The 20,225-nt window shown below is 51.3% G+C and overlaps 1 protein-coding gene across 1 annotated transcript in view; it reads left to right on the top strand.

The window, feature by feature from the left end:
• Nucleotides 1-20,225, top strand: part of LOC123765117 (uncharacterized) — a 936,064-nt gene that overhangs the window by 628,554 nt on the left and 287,285 nt on the right. Inside the window, exon 3 of the mRNA XM_069333184.1 lies at nt 11,438-11,591. Coding sequence (XP_069189285.1) covers nt 11,438-11,591 — 154 coding nt within the window. The remainder of the gene's footprint in view (nt 1-11,437; nt 11,592-20,225) is intronic.

Genomic DNA, 20,225 nt, shown 5'->3' with positions numbered 1-20,225 from the left:
GTATAAGAGCGTGAGGGCGTGGGGCGGGATACACACACCTCTGGTCGTGAGGGCCGCTGTGTTTACCACGGGGGGTCGTAACCCGCCAGTAAGTGAGAAAAAAGCAGAGTGAAGAATGACGGAAGAGGAATGATGAAGAGGGGAAATATAAATTGAAAGATTAAACAAAAATAAGGAATTAGGGAAAATCTGACTAACACAATGTGTTAAAGGAAGTAGATGAATTAGATGAATGTGGTGAAGTATGACATAGAGAATGATGAACACGTTGTGAAGTGTTGGACTGGACGTATTTGTTAGATAATTACCCTCGAGAGAAATAACTGAACTAGGGGCGTTCAGGTTAACTAGTGATGAGCGAGGATGGTTCCTCACGCCTCGCCTGCTTCATGACGGTAAGAAAGCGAGACAAAAGCTGTTTGTCTTAGGTTACCTTGTGACCTCTGACCTGTTAAGGTGAGAAAAGCTAACTATTAGTGCATTGAGGAGACGAGTACATGGTCGGCGACGGAACAACAGGGAAGTGCGAAGTAATATGAGTGGAACAAATCGACAAGGGCCGTGACGAGGATTCGAACCTTCATCCGAGAGCATCCCAGACGCAGCCTTAATCGACTGAGCTACCACATGGTCAAAAGGAGTTGAAACTGAAGTTCTAATGAACTTACTGGATCCTGCAGCCCGAGGCACAAACCAGGGTTTTACACAACTCCCCCCCCCCCCCCCCATGCACTCGAGCTATGTCAATAGGCCGTTCTCCCTCTTCGCCCTTACTTCATTACACACTGAGGTCTGTGCCTCGGGCTGCAGGATCCATTAAGTTCAGTAGAACTTCGGCTTCAACTCCTTTTGACCATGTCGTAGGTCAGTCGATAACGGCAGCGTCTGGGATGCTCTCGGACGCAGGTTCGAATCCTCGTCACGGCCGTTGTGGATTTGTTCATTTGATGCATCACCCAATTGTGATGTCTGTGTGATATGAGTGGAAGTCGAGACCGAAAGGTGTTCTAGGTGGAGACCTTTGGGGAGGGCTGCGGGGCCCTACTGGTGTGACGCAACTGGGGAGCTGAGGTGACTGTGTGAAGCAACTGGTAGTCTGAGGTGACTGTGTGAAGCAACTGGTAGTCTGAGGTGACTGTGTGAAGCAACTGGACAGCTGAGGTGACTGTGTGAAGCAACTGGTAGTCTGAGGTGACTGTGTGAAGCAATTGGAACCCGAGGTGACTGTGTGAAGCAACTGGAAGCCTGTGGTGACTGTGTGAAGCAACTGGAAGCCTGTGGTGACTGTGTGAAGCAACTGGAAGCCTGTGGTAACTGTGTGAAGCAATTGGAAGCCTGTGGTGACTGTGTGAAGCAACTGGAAGCCTGTGGTGACTGTGTGAAGCAACTGGAAGCCTGTGGTGACTGTGTGAAGCAACTGGAAGCCTGTGGTGACTGTGTGAAGCAACTGGAAGCCTGTGGTAACTGTGTGAAGCAATTGGAAGCCTGTGGTGACTGTGTGAAGCAACTGGAAGCCTGTGGTAACTGTGTGAAGCAACTGGAAGCCTGTGGTGACTGTGTGAAGCAATTGGAAGCCCGAGGTGACTGTAAGGGAAAAAGGGGTGACTGGAGCCTCTGGAGGGTGACAGTCTATGCAGCTTGTCAGTGTGGCGAGCAAGGGGGAGCCTGCCCGTGCGGCCAGCTGCGTCACGCAAACAATGGAGGCAGCGTATGCAAACACACAGCATAAACACGTGATGGCGGAACACACCCATGTTTACTGTACCGTGAGGCAGCGGCCATGTTTACTGTACCATGAGGCAGGGGCCATGTTTACTGTACCGTGAGGCAGCGGCCATGTTTACTGTACCGTGAGGCAGGGGCCATGTTTACTGTACCATGAGGCAGGGGCCATGTTTACTGTACCATGAGGCAGGGGCCATGTTTACTGTACCGTGAGGCAGCGGCCATGTTTACTGTACCGTGAGGCAGCGGCCATGTTTACTGTACCGTGAGGCAGCGGCCATGTTTACTGTACCGTGAGGCAGGGGCCATGTTTACTGTACCGTGAGGCAGCGGCCATGTTTACTGTACCGTGAGGCAGCGGCCATGTTTACTGTACCGTGAGGCAGCGGCCATGTTTACTGTACCGTGAGGCAGCGGCCATGTTTACTGTACCGTGAGGGAGCGGCCATGTTTACTGTACCATGAGGCAGCGGCCATGTTCACTGTACCGTGAGGCAGCGGCCATGTTTACTGTACCGTGAGGCAGCGGCCATGTTTACTGTACAGTGAGGCAGCGGCCATGTTTATTGTACCGTGAGGCAGCGGCCATGTTTACTGTACCATGAGGCAGGGGCCATGTTTACTGTACCATGAGGCAGGGGCCATGTTTACTGTACCATGAGGCAGGGGCCATGTTTACTGTACCATGAGGCAGCGGCCATGTTTACTGTACCGCGAGGCAGCGGCCATGTTCACTGTACCGTGAGGCAGCGGCCATGTTTACTGTACCGTGAGGCAGCGGCCATGTTTACTGTACCGTGAGGCAGCGGCCATGTTTACTGTACCGTGAGGCAGGGGCCATGTTTACTGTACCGTGAGGCAGGGGCCATGTTTACTGTACCGTGAGGCAGCGGCCATGTTTACTGTACCGTGAGGCAGCGGCCATGTTCACTGTACCGTGAGGCAGTGGCCATGTTTACTGTACCGTGAGGCAGCGGCCATGTTTACTGTACCGTGAGGCAGCGGCCATGTTTACTGTACCGTGAGGCAGGGGCCATGTTTACTGTACCGTGAGGCAGCGGCCATGTTTACTGTACCGTGAGGCAGGGGCCATGTTTACTGTACCGTGAGGCAGCGGCCATGTTTACTGTACCGTGAGGCAGCGGCCATGTTTACTGTACCGTGAGGCAGCGGCCATGTTTACTGTACCGTGAGGCAGCGGCCATGTTCACTGTACCGCGAGGCAGCGGGAATGTTTACATCCCCTCCTCCTATTTTGGTTTACAGGAGACTACCCTTCTCTCCCCTCAGGACGGGGTCTGAGCGGCTTTATTTGGGACACAAATTGCTCTGAGGACCCGCGCGGCGGGTAATTGCACTGCATGGGTAATATTTCCTAACAACAGTGAAGGTTGAAGGCTGTGACTGGACGAGGGAGGGAATGTATCAATGTCTGGCACTGATAACAAAAAATAAGCATTGTAACGATGTGAGGGAGAGACCTGGGCGACGCTGTGAGGGAGAGAGAGACCTGGGCGACGCTGTGAGGGAGAGAGAGACCTGGGCGACGCTGTGAGGGAGAGAGAGACCTGGGCGACGCTGTGAGGGAGAGAGAGAGACCTGGGCGACGCTGTGAGGGAGAGAGAGACCTGGGCGACGCTGTGAGGGAGAGAGAGAGACCTGGGCGACGCTGTGAGGGAGAGAGAGACCTGGGCGACGCTGTGAGGGAGAGAGAGACCTGGGCGACGCTGTGAGGGAGAGAGAGACCTGGGCGACGCTGTGAGGGAGAGAGAGAGACCTGGGCGACGCTGTGAGGGAGAGAGAGAGACCTGGGCGACGCTGTGAGGGAGAGAGAGACCTGGGCGACGCTGTGAGGGAGAGAGAGACCTGGGCGACGCTGTGAGGGAGAGAGAGACCTGGGCGACACTGTGAGGGAGAGAGAGAGACCTGGGCGACGCTGTGAGGGAGAGAGAGACCTGGGCGACGCTGTGAGGGAGAGAGAGAGACCTGGGCGACGCTGTGAGGGAGAGAGAGACCTGGGCGACACTGTGAGGGAGAGAGAGAGGCCTGGGCGACGCTGTGAGGGAGAGAGAGACCTGGGCGACGCTGTGAGGGAGAGAGAGACCTGGGCGACGCTGTGAGGGAGAGAGAGAGACCTGGGCGACGCTGTGAGGGAGAGAGAGAGACCTGGGCGACGCTGTGAGGGAGAGAGAGACCTGGGCGACACTGTGAGGGAGAGAGAGAGACCTGGGCGACGCTGTGAGGGAGAGAGAGACCTGGGCGACGCTGTGAGGGAGAGACCTGGGCGACGCTGTGAGGGAGAGACCTGGGCGACGCTGTGAGGGAGGGAGAGACCTGGGCGACGCTGTGAGGGAGAGAGAGACCTGGGCGACGCTGTGAGGGAGAGAGAGACCTGGGCGACGCTGTGAGGGAGAGAGAGACCTGGGCGACGCTGTGAGGGAGAGAGAGAGAGACCTGGGCGACGCTGTGAGGGAGAGACCTGGGCGACGCTGTGAGGGAGAGACCTGGGCGACGCTGTGAGGGAGAGAGAGACCTGGGCGACGCTGTGAGGGAGAGAGAGACCTGGGCGACGCTGTGAGGGAGAGAGAGACCTGGGCGACGCTGTGAGGGAGAGAGAGACCTGGGCGACGCTGTGAGGGAGAGAGAGACCTGGGCGACGCTGTGAGGGAGAGAGAGACCTGGGCGACGCTGTGAGGGAGAGAGAGAGACCTGGGCGACGCTGTGAGGGAGAGAGAGACCTGGGCGACGCTGTGAGGGAGAGAGAGACCTGGGCGACGCTGTGAGGGAGAGAGAGAGACCTGGGCGACGCTGTGAGGGAGAGAGAGAGACCTGGGCGACGCTGTGAGGGAGAGAGAGAGACCTGGGCGACGCTGTGAGGGAGAGAGAGACCTGGGCGACGCTGTGAGGGAGAGAGAGACCTGGGCGACGCTGTGAGGGAGAGAGACCTGGGCGACGCTGTGAGGGAGAGAGAGACCTGGGCGATGCTGTGAGAGAGAGAGAGACCTGGGCGACGCTGTGAGGGTGAGACCTGGGCGACGCTGTGAGAGAAAGACCTGGGCGACGCTGTGAGGGAGAGAGAGACCTGGGCGACGCTGTGAGGGAGAGAGAGACCTGGGCGACGCTGTGAGGGAGAGAGAGACCTGGGCGACGCTGTGAGGGAGAGAGAGACCTGGGCGACACTGTGAGGGAGAGAGAGACCTGGGCGACGCTGTGAGGGAGAGAGAGACCTGGGCGACGCTGTGAGGGAGAGAGAGACCTGGGCGACGCTGTGAGGAAGAGAGAGACCTGGGCGACGCTGTGCGGGAGAGAGAGACCTGGGCGACGCTGTGAGGGAGAGAGAGACCTGGGCGATGCTGAGAGAGAGAGAGACCTGGGCGATGGTGTGAGGGAGAGAAAGACCTGGGCGACGCTGTGAGAGAGAGAGACCTGGGCGACGTAAACAAGCCAGGCACTTGGCCCGTGCTACTCTGCAACCCCTCACCACAACCCCTCACCACAACCCCTCACCACAACCCCTCACCACAACCCCTCACCACAACCCCTCACCACAACCCCTCACCACAACCTCTCACCACAACCCCTCACCACAACCCCTCACCACAACCCCTCACCACAACCCCTTACCACAACCTCTCACCACACCCCCTCACCACAACCCCTCATCACAACCCCTCACCACAACCTCTCTTATTACAAATTACGATGCTTTCGCTCGTTCGCGCTGCGACCAAAAAAGGTCGTAATTTGAGAATGTCAAATAATTGAAAATATCCTCGGGACAACATTAGCTGGAAGACAGCTAATGTAGTCCCAATATACCAAAAGGGTGACAGGCAAGAGGCACTGAACTACAGGCCAGTTTCCCTAACTTGTATACCATGTAAGAGGGTGGAGAAGATCGCGAGGAAAAGGCTCGAAGAACATCTGAAGAGAAGGAGCTTTGTAACACACCACCAGCGTGGGTTCAGAGATGGTAAATCATGTCTCACAGGTTTAATAGAATTCTATGACCAGGTGACAAAAATTAGGCAAGAAAGAGAAGGGTGGGCGGACTGCATATTTTTGAATTGTCAAAAAGCCTTTGACACAGTACCACACAAGAGGCTAGTGAAAAAGCTGGAGATGCAGGCTGGAGTGAAAGGGAAGGTACTCCGTTGGATAAGGGAGTACCTAAGTAACACAAGACAACGAGGCACTGTGAGGGGTGAGGTCTCAGATTGGCGTGACGTCACCACTTACAAAATTCTAAAAGAAATTGACAGGGTGGATTAAGACAAGCTATTTAGCAAGGGTGGAACACGAATAAGGGGATACAGGTGAAACTAAGTACCAAAATAAGCCACAGAGACATTAGAAATATTTTTTTCAATGTGAGGGACGTTAATAAATGGAATGCTTTAGGCAGTGATGTGCTGGAGGCTGACTCCATACACAGTGTACAGATTACTGAGCCAATAGGCTCAGGAATCTGTACAACAGTTGATTGACAGTTGAAAGGTGGGGCCAGAGAACCGAAGCTCAACCCCCGCAAGCACAACTAGGTGTGTACACACGCCTGTGTCCCCGCCTGCTAGACTATAAGAGCCTCGGGGCTCGAGCAGTATCCTGGAGCGTCTGTGAGCCCCTACCACAAAGTGCCTACAACTATATATAATTATTTCTTACCTCTGCTTCCAGGACGTGGAACGCGCGTGGTCGGTCGTGCTCCAGCGAATCCTTCCAAACAATACCTGTTACCCAGTGGAAAATAAATATTAAATACGTGTTGCATACAAAACACATCACGTCCAAGTTTAACGCTAATGATGACAAAACCTCACCTGCAACCTTCACACAAAGAACCTTTCATGTAACGCGTCCTCAGGTTTAAAGTTCAGTGGAACTTTTTTGTTATTGTGTTTCCTTCTTTTCTGGCGGCGAGGAGCTGTGGTGTGCCAGACTTTACTGAACCCAATATTGCGGGGGTGAATGTTGGCGTTAAGGGCACACTCGCTTCTGTTGCTGTGGGGCGGCACACTCGCTTCTGTTGCTGTGGGGCTGGTTGCAAGCATTGGCTTCTTGCTTGCTACTTAAAATTGCAGATTGTGGTTATAGACGGTATATTGAGAACTGGGGTCGGGAGAAGTGACTCTGGGTCATTGGGTACTCCTGAAGCTGTTTGGGATTATGACTGAAAGTGAAGCTCAGCAATTAATACGAACATTGTTTGAAACAATTTCCGAGAGACATTATATGCAAATCTTCTTTCAGTTCATTCATACGTTGCGAGACGGTTGTCACTGTAGACCTGGAGAGTGTAGCTCACTCAGTGGCTGCCTCTGGTGCCTCCTTCACTAACCCACTACAACAACATAGAGAGTGTAGCTCACTCAGTGGCTGCCTCTGGTGCCTCCTTCACTACCCCACTACAACAACATAGAGAGTGTAGCTCACTCAGTGGCTGCCTCTGGTGCCTCCTTCACTAACCCACAACAACAACATAGAGAGTGTAGCTCACTCAGTGGCTGCCTCTGGTGCCTCCTTCACTACCCCACAACAACAACATAGAGAGTGTAGCTCACTCAGTGGCTGCCTCTGGTGCCTCCTTCACTACCCCACAACAACAACATACCAGCATCTGGATATTTATGTCAGGAGGATTTTCCCGTAATTGTTAAATTAAGTAAGACAAAATTAGAAACATTTTTATTATATCATATATACATGTATATTAATGTATTATTCACATCATTTTACGTCTCTTTCAAGGCGATTAACAATGCACAAACAACAGGGCTCCGTGAAGGAACATATAATCTCCTCTCAAAACTTCTCTCTCATATATATATATATATATATATATATATATATATATATTATATATATATATATATATATATATATATATATATATATATATATATATAGACTGTTTTCTGGTATATCAAAAGGAGTACAGGCCGGATCACGGTACACTCTGCCGGCTATCATCCCGATTGTTTCATCCACAGGTACGTTGGTAAACAACGTACCAACTGTTTACCAACGTACCTGTGGATGAAACAATCGGGATGATAGCCGACAGAGTGTACCGTGATCCGGCCTGTACTCCTCTTGACATTCCAGAAAACAGTCTAAGGAAACTACTCCAAGCTTGTACTAAAGAGGCACCCTTCTTGAGCCCGGATGGACACATGTCTAAGCAAGTAGATGGGGTCGCCATGGGTTCTCCCCTAGGTGTCCTGTTTGCAAACTTCTACATGGGTACCATCGAGCAAAAAGTCTTAGTCGACATGAACTTGAAACCGGCCATATACTGCAGGTATGTTGACGACATTTTTACACAGGTACCTGATGTCAGACATCTGCAGGAGCTGAAGGAGGCATTTGAGCAGAATTCTGTGTTGCGTTTCACTTACGAGATGGAGAAGGATGGGAAGCTGCCCTTTCTAGATGTAACAGTAATGGAAAGGAGCGGAGTTTTCCACACTGCAGTCTACACTAAGGAAACATAGGAATGTGCCTGAATGCCAACAGTGACTGCCGGGACAGGTACAAGAGGAGTGTTGTTAACGCATATGTCGACCGTGCCCTCAGCCACAGCTCAGAATGGAAGCAAGTCGACGAAGAACTCTGTAGGGTAAGGCAGGTCCTAGTCAACAACGGCTTCTCCAATGGTTTCGTGGAAGACATCATAAGAAGGAAAGTGAAACGCCATGCAACCTCTGAAGAGACAACTAACACAACACCTATACCCCCTATTAGACTATTTTACAGGAACTTCTTTCCCACAGCCCATAAAACGGAGGAAAGGGTCCTGAAAGATATTGTCAGTAGAAACGTTATCCCTGCAGACAAAAATCAGAAGATACAACTGACGATTTACTATAAAACCAGAAAAACGGCCAGCCTACTCATGAGAAACTCTCCAGACACAAAGCAAAACGCTTTAAAAGAGACCAACGTCGTCTATGCCTTCAAATGCCCTCTTGAGGACTGTAAGCCTCAAAAAACCCAGTATATAGGCAAGACAACAACATCTCTTTCCAGGCGTTTAACGATGCATAAGCAACAGGGCTCCATTAAGGAACATATAATCTCTTCCCACAAACAAACCATCACCAGAGAAATCTTAGCAAACAACACAGAAATCATCGATAAATACAGCGATAGCAGGCGGCTTGACATCTGCGAGGCACTACACATCAAGAAGTCAACACCAGCAATCAACCGCAATCCAATATAGAAGCATCAAGAAATATGGGCCAATAGGCTTTCTACAATCACTTCCATTCAATACCCATTGTTTCGTGTTCTGTCTTGTGGGACAGGAGGAAGGGGTGTGGTGTCAGGGGGCAGGAGGAAGGGGTGTGGTGTCAGGGGGCAGGAGGCGGGGTGTGGTGTCAGGGGGCAGGAGGCGGGGTGTGGTGTCAGGGGGCAGGAGGCGGGGTGTGGTGTCAGGGGGCAGGAGGCGGGGTGTGGTGTCAGGGGGCAGGAGGCGGGGTGTGGTGTCAGGGGGCAGGAGGCGGGGTGTGGTGTCAGGGGGCAGGAGGCGGGGTGTGGTGTCAGGGGGCAGGAGGCGGGGTGTGGTGTCAGGGGGCAGGAGGCGGGGTGTGGTGTCAGGGGGCAGGAGGCGGGGTGTGGTGTCAGGGGGCAGGAGGCGGGGTGTGGTGTCAGGGGGCAGGAGGCGGGGTGTGGTGTCAGGCGGCAGGAGGAGGGGGTGTGGTGTCAGGCGGCAGGAGGAGGGGGTGTGGTGTCAGGGGGCAGGAGGCGGGGTGTGGTGTCAGGGGGCAGGAGGCGGGGTGTGGTGTCAGGCGGCAGGAGGAGGGGGTGTGGTGTCAGGGGGCAGGAGGCGGGGTGTGGTGTCAGGGGGCAGGAGGCGGGGTGTGGTGTCAGGGGGCAGGAGGCGGGGGTGTGATGTCAGGGGGCAGGAGGCGGGGTGTGGTGTCAGGGGGCAGGAGGAGGGGGTGTGGTGTCAGGGGGCAGGAGGCGGGGTGTGGTGTCAGGCGGCAGGAGGCGGGGTGTGGTGTCAGGGGGCAGGAGGCGGGGTGTGGTGTCAGGGGGCAGGAGGCGGGGTGTGGTGTCAGGGGGCAGGAGGCGGGGTGTGGTGTCAGGGGGCAGGAGGCGGGGGTGTGATGTCAGGGGGCAGGAGGAGGGGGTGTGGTGTCAGGGGGCAGGAGGCGGGGTGTGGTGTCAGGGGGCAGGAGGTGGGGTGTGGTGTCAGGGGGCAGGAGGCGGGGTGTGGTGTCAGGGGGCAGGAGGCGGGGTGTGGTGTCAGGGGGCAGGAGGCGGGGTGTGGTGTCAGGGGGCAGGAGGCGGGGTGTGGTGTCAGGCGGCAGGAGGCGGGGTGTGGTGTCAGGCGGCAGGAGGCGGGGTGTGGTGTCAGGGGGCAGGAGGCGGGGTGTGGTGTCAGGGGGCAGGAGGCGGGGGTGTGGTGTCAGGGGGCAGGAGGCGGGGTGTGGTGTCAGGAGGCAGGAGACGGAGTGTGGTGTCAGGGGGCAGGAGGCGGGGTGTGGTGTCAGAGGGGGGGGTGAGAACCAGGTGCTGATGAAGTCATAAAAACATCTTTGCTGGTACATTCATAGTTTGATAGAATTTATTTTTATTTTATATATATTTTTTTTATTTTGTAGATATCAATACTTAATGTCTACAATGTGATATGAATAAATAGTGGTTGTTATATTTTGCTGTTAGAAATATTTAAAAGATCGAACAGGATCCGGAGTCACCAAGAAGTTCATGAGGTTCCGTAGGGAATTGTACCATACCCGACCCGGCTGTGTTGTGCATATACCCAACAACAATCGCAGTGAAAACCTGCCAGACCCAAGCATCTTGCCTCCAATCTCAGACACATATACATAAAGGCACACTCACACATACAGACATTCTATTATGTAGACATGGATGTAACGTTACATTTTATTCAGCAGTTCGATTGTTTACGAGAGCTCTTCGACGGCCAGACTTGAATTAGTAACCGACCTCAGGGCCAGGGCGCCTAGTTGGGTTATGTGGTCCCGGTTACAATGCCATGTCCTTAGAGACTATTACTGTGCACATTTGTTTTTTAATATATAATAACTAAACCTCTCCTCGCTAATGGCACTCGTTGCCATCCACCAACGCTTAGTTTCTTCCCTCATACAACCTCTAATGTCTAGAAATGGATTTCTCTTTGAGTTGTATCTGTAGCGTTGAAGGGTCCTCATCAGGTGGTGGGCAGTGTGGGAGGCCTGAGGGCAGGTTAATTATACACCTGTGTTCTATTTAACTTACTCGAGAACTCACCAAACGCTGAAGATGAAGAGTTCGAAGTTAGTTATTTCTGTAGTTCTTTGACTTGGTTATGTTGGAGTCTCTACGGAATGGTAGGACTGGAAGTTCTTACCTCTTGCCTTATTGTTAATTCGTTATTGATTTTGTTATAATTACTTGCCGCTATTCTGTTGCTGAATGAGATTCACTTACTTACCGTTGTGCAAAAGAAATATATTTTATTCCCTTGACAATACATACATTATACACATTATTGAGGAGAAAACGTGACCGCTCCATTTCGTTATTTTTTATTATATAGCAATATATTTTAACAAACTATATACTGCATTTTGTTATACTTATTCTTGAGTATTATTTGATTATTATATGAATTTGTATTGCCTGTCGTGACACCACACCACATGTGTTAGTGACCTGAAGCCTGCATTGTTTACTTGTGTGTCGTCAGAGCTGCGGCTGTGTTGTGTGGGCGGGACGTCACGGGTCCGTGCTGGCAACATCACAGTGTTGAGGACCTCCCCGACCTCCGTGCTGGTGACCTGGACGAGGCCCAACCTCAACAACCTCAAGTACGAGATAACCTACAAGCCCACCAACGCCAAGTGAGTTGTCACACACCGCACACTTCATCACAAACTAAATAGAGAAATATGGCAGCAACTGCAGCTGTTGGTTCTTAATGCTGATAGAGCCAGACATTTATGAAATATAAACACGTTTGGGGGGAACGTTTATGAGATAAGACCTCGGTAAACACTAACTAGGAAATATGCATTCTGATGGACGCAACCAATTACCAGGAGACATAATGGAGGTGGGGTCGCTTGTTTCATGAGAATGTTAAATATGTGTAAATATATGAGTGAGTGTGGTTGGGAATATATTAGATCCATCTCGCACGGCCCAACAGGCTTCTGCGGAGCCTTACATTCACACGTTCGTATGAAAACACCATCACACAATTCTTCTCACATCATAGATACCACATGTTTATTGTGCCAGCAGTCCCGCTAACTTTAGGGGGGGGGGGGGTAATTGATCAGGGGCGGGACCATTGATCAGGGGCGGGACCATTGATCAGGGGCGGGACCATTGATCAGGGGCGGGACCATTGATCAGGGGCGGGACCATTGATCAGGGGCGGGACCATTGATCAGGGGCGCCATCTTCTTGCACCTCTCCACACGACTGCCAGAAGTCGGTTCTGCTCCTACCCCCCCCCCCCCCCACCCCCCCCACCCCGGAAACAAAGAAGAGTTTTGGAGAGTTTCCTCCATGTCTGTATCTCAGGCATATCCTGGTCACTGACAGTGTTTTCCCAGATTTGAGGCCACATTAATCCCTTATATAAACATCTCCAAGTAGTCACCAAACCTATCAACAGTATCGTGATACTGTTGACAGTGACAGTGACATCTTGCAGTGACCACAGTCATTGCAAGATGTCACTTGTGCTGACAACAGTGAAAATAGTTAAGATAATTACCGGGATCCCTTAGAGAGTCACTGTTATAATGGCTTTAGAGTTTAAGAATGTAGTCACCTAGTTGTGCTACCGGGGGTTGAGCTCTGACTATGATCCCGCCTCTCAACCGTCAATCAACTGGTGTACAGGTTCCTGAGCCTACTGGACTCTATCATATCTCCATTTGAAACTGTGTATGGAGTCAGCCTCCACCACATCACTGCCTAATGCATTCCACTTGTTAACAATTCTGACACTGAAAAAGTTCCACCTGTGTCCCCTTGTCCGCGTACCACACGTGTTAAACAGTTTATCCTTATCAACCCTGTTAATTCCAAATAAATGTGTAACGAAACTTATGTAAAAAAGACATTTTTAAACGTATACTTACACACAAGTATACTAAGTATCGTGCAAGGGATGAAAAGCTGCAAAACATGACCTGATGACAAGCTTTTTGAAAATAATCGTGTTAAAGTATGCGACACAACAGCAATACTAACATTTGGAGGAAGAGTGACCATCGGGGCAGTGTTGTGAAGGGTGAGTGTGGACAGAGGATGTCCCACACTGTTGTACATACATGAAGGAACAAACGTAGGCAAGGTCAGAGCCCCAGAGGAGCCTCCTGGGAGCGGGGGAGGCGACCAGGTCCTCCAGCAGGACACACCACAACAGGCAATCATTGTTGATGAGTCTGAGTTACACACAATACCTAAGGTATTATATGGCTTAAGACTTTATTGTAAATCTTAAAACTTACTCACAACCCTACCAATTGTTCACAAAGCCTACTACTCGATCATAACCCTACAACGTCCTCATATTCTAACAACGTAATCCCAGCCCCCTACTACTTGCTCACAACTACTACTTGCTCACAACTACCACTTGCTCACAACTACCACTTGCTCACAACTACCACTTGCTCACAACTACCACTTGCTCACAACTACCACTTGCTCACAACTACCACTTGCTCACAACTACCACTTGCTCACAACTACCACTTGCTCACAACTACCTCTTGCTCACAACTACCACTTGCTCACAACTACCACTTGCTCACAACTACCACTTGCTCACAACTACCACTTGCTCACAACTACCACTTGCTCACAACTACCTCTTGCTCACAACTACCACTTGCTCACAACTACCACTTGCTCACAACTACCACTTGCTCACAACTACCTCTTGCTCACAACTACCACTTGCTCACAACTACCACTTGCTCACAACTACCACTTGCTCACAACTACCACTTGCTCACAACTACCACTTGCTCACAACTACCACTTGCTCACAACAACCACTTGCTCACAACTACCACTTGCTCACAACTACCACTTGCTCACAACTACCACTTGCTCACAACTACCACTTGCTCACAACTACCACTTGCTCACAACTACCACTTGCTCACAACTACCACTTGCTCACAACTACCACTTGCTCACAACTACCACTTGCTCACAACTACCACTTGCTCACAACTACCACTTGCTCACAACTTCCACTTGCTCACAACTTCCACTTGCTCACAACTACCACTTGCTCACAACTACCACTTGCTCACAACTACCACTTGCTCACAACTACCACTTGCTCACAACTACCACTTGCTCACAACTACCACTTGCTCACAACTACCACTTGCTCACAACTACCACTTGCTCACAACTACCACTTGCTCACAACTACCACTTGCTCACAACTACCACTTGCTCACAACTACCACTTGCTCACAACTACCACTTGCTCACAACTACCACTTGCTCACAACTACCACTTGCTCACAACTACCACTTGCTCACAACTACCACTTGCTCACAACTACCACTTGCTCACAACTACCACTTGCTCACAACTACCACTTGCTCACAACTACCACTTGCTCACAACTACCACTTGCTCACAACTACCACTTGCTCACAACTACCTTTTGCTCACAACTACCACTTGCTCACAACTACCACTTGCTCACAACTACCACTTGCTCACAACTACCACTTCCTCACAACTACCACTTCCTCACAACTACCTCTTGCTCACAACTACCACTTGCTCACAACTACTACTTCCTCACAACTACCACTTGCTCACAACTACCACTTGCTCACAACTACCACTTGCTCACAACTACTACTTCCTCACAACTACCTCTTGCTCACAACTACCACTTGCTCACAACTACCTCTTGCTCACAACTACCACTTGCTCACAACTACCACTTGCTCACAACTACCACTTCCTCACAACTACCTCTTGCTCACAACTACCACTTGCTCACAACTACTACTTCCTCACAACTACCACTTGCTCACAACTACCACTTGCTCACAACTACTACTTCCTCACAACTACCACTTGCTCACAACTACCACTTGCTCACAACTACCACTTGCTCACAACTACTACTTCCTCACAACTACCTCTTGCTCACAACTACCACTTGCTCACAACTACCTCTTGCTCACAACTACCACTTGCTCACAACTACCACTTGCTCACAACTACCACTTCCTCACAACTACCTCTTGCTCACAACTACCACTTGCTCACAACTACTACTTCCTCACAACTACCACTTGCTCACAACTACCACTTGCTCACAACTACTACTTCCTCACAACTACCACTTGCTCACAACTACCACTTGCTCACAACTACCACTTGCTCACAACTACCACTTGCTCACAACTACTACTTGCTCACAACTACCACTTGCTCACAACTATCACTTGCTCACAACTACTACTTGCTCACAACTACCACTTGCTCACAACTACCACTTGCTCACAACTACTACTTGCTCACAACTACCACTTGCTCACAACTACCACTTGCTCACAACTACTACTTGCTCACAACTACCACTTGCTCACAACTACTACTTCCTCACAACTACCACTTGCTCACAACTACCACTTGCTCACAACTACCACTTGCTCACAACTACTACTTCCTCACAACTACCACTTGCTCACAACTACCACTTGCTCACAACTACTACTTCCTCACAACTACCACTTGCTCACAACTACTACTTCCTCACAACTACCACTTGCTCACAACTACCACTTCCTCACAACTACCACTTGCTCACAACTACTACTTCCTCACAACTACCACTTGCTCACAACTACTACTTCCTCACAACTACCACTTGCTCACAACTACTACTTCCTCACAACTACCACTTGCTCACAACTACCACTTGCTCACAACTACCACTTGCTCACAACTACCACTTGCACACAACTACCACTTGCTCACAACTACCACTTGCTCACAACTACCACTTGCTCACAACTACCACTTGCACACAACTACCACTTGCTCACAACTACCACTTGCTCACAACTACCACTTGCACACAACTACCACTTGCTCACAACTACCACTTGCTCACAACTACCACTTGCTCACAACTACCACTTGCACACAACTACCACTTTCTGACAACTACCACTTGCTCACAACTACCACTTGCTCACAACTACCACTTGCTCACAACTACCACTTGCACACAACTACCACTTCCTCACAACTACCACTTGCTCACATCTACCACTTGCTCACAACTACCACTTGCACACAACTACCACTTCCTCACAACTACCACTTGCTCACAACTACCACTTGCTCACAACTACCACTTGCTCACAACTACCACTTGCACACAACTACCACTTGCTCACAACTACCACTTGCTCACTAAAACATCTCAGCATCTTAGTCTTTCACGCTCACCTCCTCGCCCCTGCCACCACCTACTGACACCACTACCTTATGCCACCAACTGCTACTAGAACCTAGCCATCCCTACCACCCTAGTGCCACCACCCTCCCCACTACCACCCTAGTGCCACCACCCTCCCCACCACCACCCTAGTGCCACCACCCTCCCCACTACCACCCTAGTGCCACCACCTTCCCCACTACCACCCTAGTGCCACCACCTTCCCCACTACCACCCTAGTGCCACCACCCTCCCCACTACCACCCTAGTGCCACCACCTTCCCCACTACCACCCTAGTGCCACCACCCTCCCCACTACCACCCTAGTGTCACCACCCTCCCCACTACCACCCTAGTGCCACCACCCTCCCCACTACCACCCTAGTGTCACCACCCTCCCCAATACCACCCTAGTACCACCACCCTCCCCACTACCACCCTAGTGCCACCACCCTCCCCACTACCACCCTAGTGCCACCACCCTCCCCACTACCACCCTAGTGCCACCACCCTCCCCACTACCACCCTAGTGCCACCACCCTCCCCACTACCACCCTAGTGCCACCACCCTCCCCACTACCACCCTAGTGCCACCACCCTCCCCACTACCACCCTAGTGCCACCACCCTCCCCACTACCACCCTAGTGCCACCACCCTCCCCACTACCACCCTATTGCCACCACCCTCCCCACTACCACCCTAGTACCACCACCCTCCCCACTACCACCCTAGTGCCACCACCCTCCCCACTACCACCCTAGTGCCACCACCCTCCCCACTATCACACTAGTACCACCACCCTCCCCAATACCACCCTAGTACCACCACCCTCCCCACTACCACACTAGTACCACCACCCTCACCACTACCACCCTAGTGCCACCACCCTCACCACTACCACCCTAGTGCCACCACCCTCCCCACTACCACCCTAGTGCCACCACCCTCACCACTACCACCCTAGTGCCACCACCCTCCCCACTACCACCCTAGTGCCACCACCCTCCCCACTACCACCCTAGTACCACCACCCTCCCCACTACCACCCTAGTGCCACTACCCTCCCCACTACCACACTAGTACCACCACCCTCCCCACTACCACCCTAGTACCACCACCCTCCCCACTACCACACTAGTACCACCACCCTCACCACTACCACCCTAGTGCCACCACCCTCACCACTACCACCCTAGTGCCACCACCCTCCCCACTACCACACTAGTGCCACCACCCTCCCCACTACCACACTAGTGCCACCCCCCCCCCACTACCACACTAGTGCCACCACCCTCCCCACTACCACACTAGTACCACCACCCCCCCCCCACTACCACACTAGTGCCACCACCCTCCCCACTACCACACTAGTGCCACCACCCTCCCCACTACCACCCTAGTGCCACCACCCTCCCCACTACCACCCTAGTGCCACCACCCTCCCCACTACCACCCTAGTACCACCACCTTCCCCACTACCACCCTAGTGCCACCACCCTCCCCACTACCACCCTAGTGCCACCACCCTCCCCACTACCACACTAGTGCCACCACCCTCCCCACTACCACCCTAGTGCCACCACCCTCCCCACTACCACCCTAGTGCCACCACCCTCCCCACTACCACACTAGTGCCACCACCCTCCCCACTACCACTGGACCTTGTGTGTGACAGTGGACGCCAGCCTCCCATGAAACATTTGCGGGTCTAATCCATGAATGATATGGCACTAATGGCTCCAGGAATGGTGTGGTTTGCTCAGGAGTCTAGACTACCGCGCAACACAAGGGCCGGAGACAGCTCCTGGTGGGAACACTTACCCTGGGATTAAGTAACTTTCCTCCCAAAGACTGATGACACACTCGGTCACGGGAAGTGTGACCTCCCCGGTGTTATCATCTCACTGATGAATATCAGATTATGAAACGTCTGAGTATGAGGACAGGTAGTGAGGGCAGTGATAACAGCGTCCCCCGGGGAGACCAGGTAGTTAGGGGAGAGATAACAGCGTCCCTCGGGGAGACTAGGTAGTTAGGGGAGAGATAACAGCGTCCCTCGGGGAAACTAGGTAGTAAGGGGAGAGATAACAGCGTCCCTCGGGGAGACCAGGTAGTTAGGGCAGTGATAACAGCGTCCCTCGGGGAGACCAGGTAGTGAGGGGAGTGATAACAGCGTCCCCCGGGGAGACCAGGTAGTTAGGGCAGTGATAACAGCGTCCCTCGGGGAGACCAGGTAGTGAGGGGAGTGATAACAGCGTCCCCCGGGGAGACTAGGTAGTTAGGGCAGTGATAACTGCGTCCCCCGGGGAGACTAGGTAGTTAGGGCAGTGATAAAAGCGTCCCCCGGGGAGACTAGGTAGTTAGGGCAGTGATAACAGCGTCCCCCGGGGAGACCAGGTACTTAGGGCAGTGATAACAGCGTCCCTCGGGGAGACCAGGTAGTTAGGGCAGTGATAACAGCGTCCCTCGGGGAGACCAGGTAGTTAGGGCAGTGATAACAGCGTCCCCCGGGGAGACCAGGTAGTTAGGGCAGTGATAACAGCGTCCCCCGGGGAGACCAGGTAGTTAGGGCAGTGATAACAGCGTCCCTCGGGGAGACCAGGTAGTTAGGGCAGTGATAACAGCGTCCCTCGGGGAGACTAGGTAGTTAGGGCAGTGATAACAGTGTTCCCCGGGGAGACCAGGTAGTTAGGGGAGAGATAACAGCGTCCCTTGGGGAGACCAGGTAGTTAGGGGAGAGATAACAGCGTCCCCCGGGGAGACCAGGTAGTTAGAGCAGTGATAACAGAGTCCCCCGGGGAGGACAGGTAGTTAGGGGAGAGCTAACAGAGTCCCCCGGGAGACCAGTTAGTTAGGAGAGACCTAACAGCATCCCCCGGGGAGACCAAGATGTTAGGGGAGTGATAACAGCATCCCCCCGGGGAGACCAGGGGCCAGATTCATGAACCAGTTACGAACGTACTTACGAATGTTTTACTTCATAACACCTTCGTAGCGGTAACGTCGGTATTCAGGTACGTATTTTTGGAGGAAAATAAGTACACCGCCTCGATTTAAGGATGCCCTCGACCACTCGTAGCTTTATGTAAACTAGATATAACTCAATTTTTCTCTACTACACAACACGGAGGATCGATTTTAATATAAACACACAATTTAGTTTGCGAGTTTCGCCCAGAGGATTCCTTCGTGTTAACTATATATGCATTCTCTGCTTGAAACATGCAGTAAATATGTATTTATGATATTATATTAGTTTTATAGTAGCAAGATATTATACCAGTAGTTATTAAGTAAATAAACGCTGGTGAACATGAAATATGAGAGAAGGTGATGATCCTTCTCAATATGAGAGATGATGGTGGGAGCATTTACTATCACCAAATGTCTCTGTTCACCTAGCAGTAAGAATTGCTAGGTGGCGTACTTTAGCTATACATACCCATTTTTAATTATTTTGTTTGTTTTTATTTTGAAAATAAATCTGGGTGAGACATGAAAGCAAAATATGCTTCACAAATGTTAGGTAAGGGTAAAAACTTCAACAACTTTTGTCATTGAATACTTAGGCCTATAATTATGATTATATGGACTATTATCGCCTGTTAAAAAAGAGAAGGGGGGGGGGGGAAGCAGGGCTCCAAGACCTCTTATTGTTACACAATTTGGTTGTGTGTAACAATAACTAAGGAATTATCAACAGAAGGCACCAAGCTGGGAAGGCTATGTAGCCCCATTGTGTGTAACACTAAACCAATTTTTTTTAACAAATAATGAACCGGTGAGTAAAACAATTCCTGTTAGCTGTAAAAATAGTGATGCAGTTATTTAAATAAAAATATAATGAAAGAAATATTACTTGTTTATTTTTATCATATCTTTTTGTACTCTACAGTATATCAAAGATGAAATCCTATATCCAAAGTGATAAATTGAGACAATGCACAATTTAATGAATGATTCAAAAGCAATATGACTATTACATATCAACATGAGAACTTAATGATCCATGGTTAACCTGATTT

The sequence above is a fragment of the Procambarus clarkii genome, chromosome 29 (genome assembly GCF_040958095.1).
Source record: "Procambarus clarkii isolate CNS0578487 chromosome 29, FALCON_Pclarkii_2.0, whole genome shotgun sequence".
NCBI classification, from domain to species: Eukaryota; Metazoa; Arthropoda; class Malacostraca; order Decapoda; family Cambaridae; genus Procambarus; species Procambarus clarkii.
The sequence above is the reverse complement of the archived record's forward strand: the minus strand, read 5'-3'. Positions and strand labels throughout refer to the sequence as shown.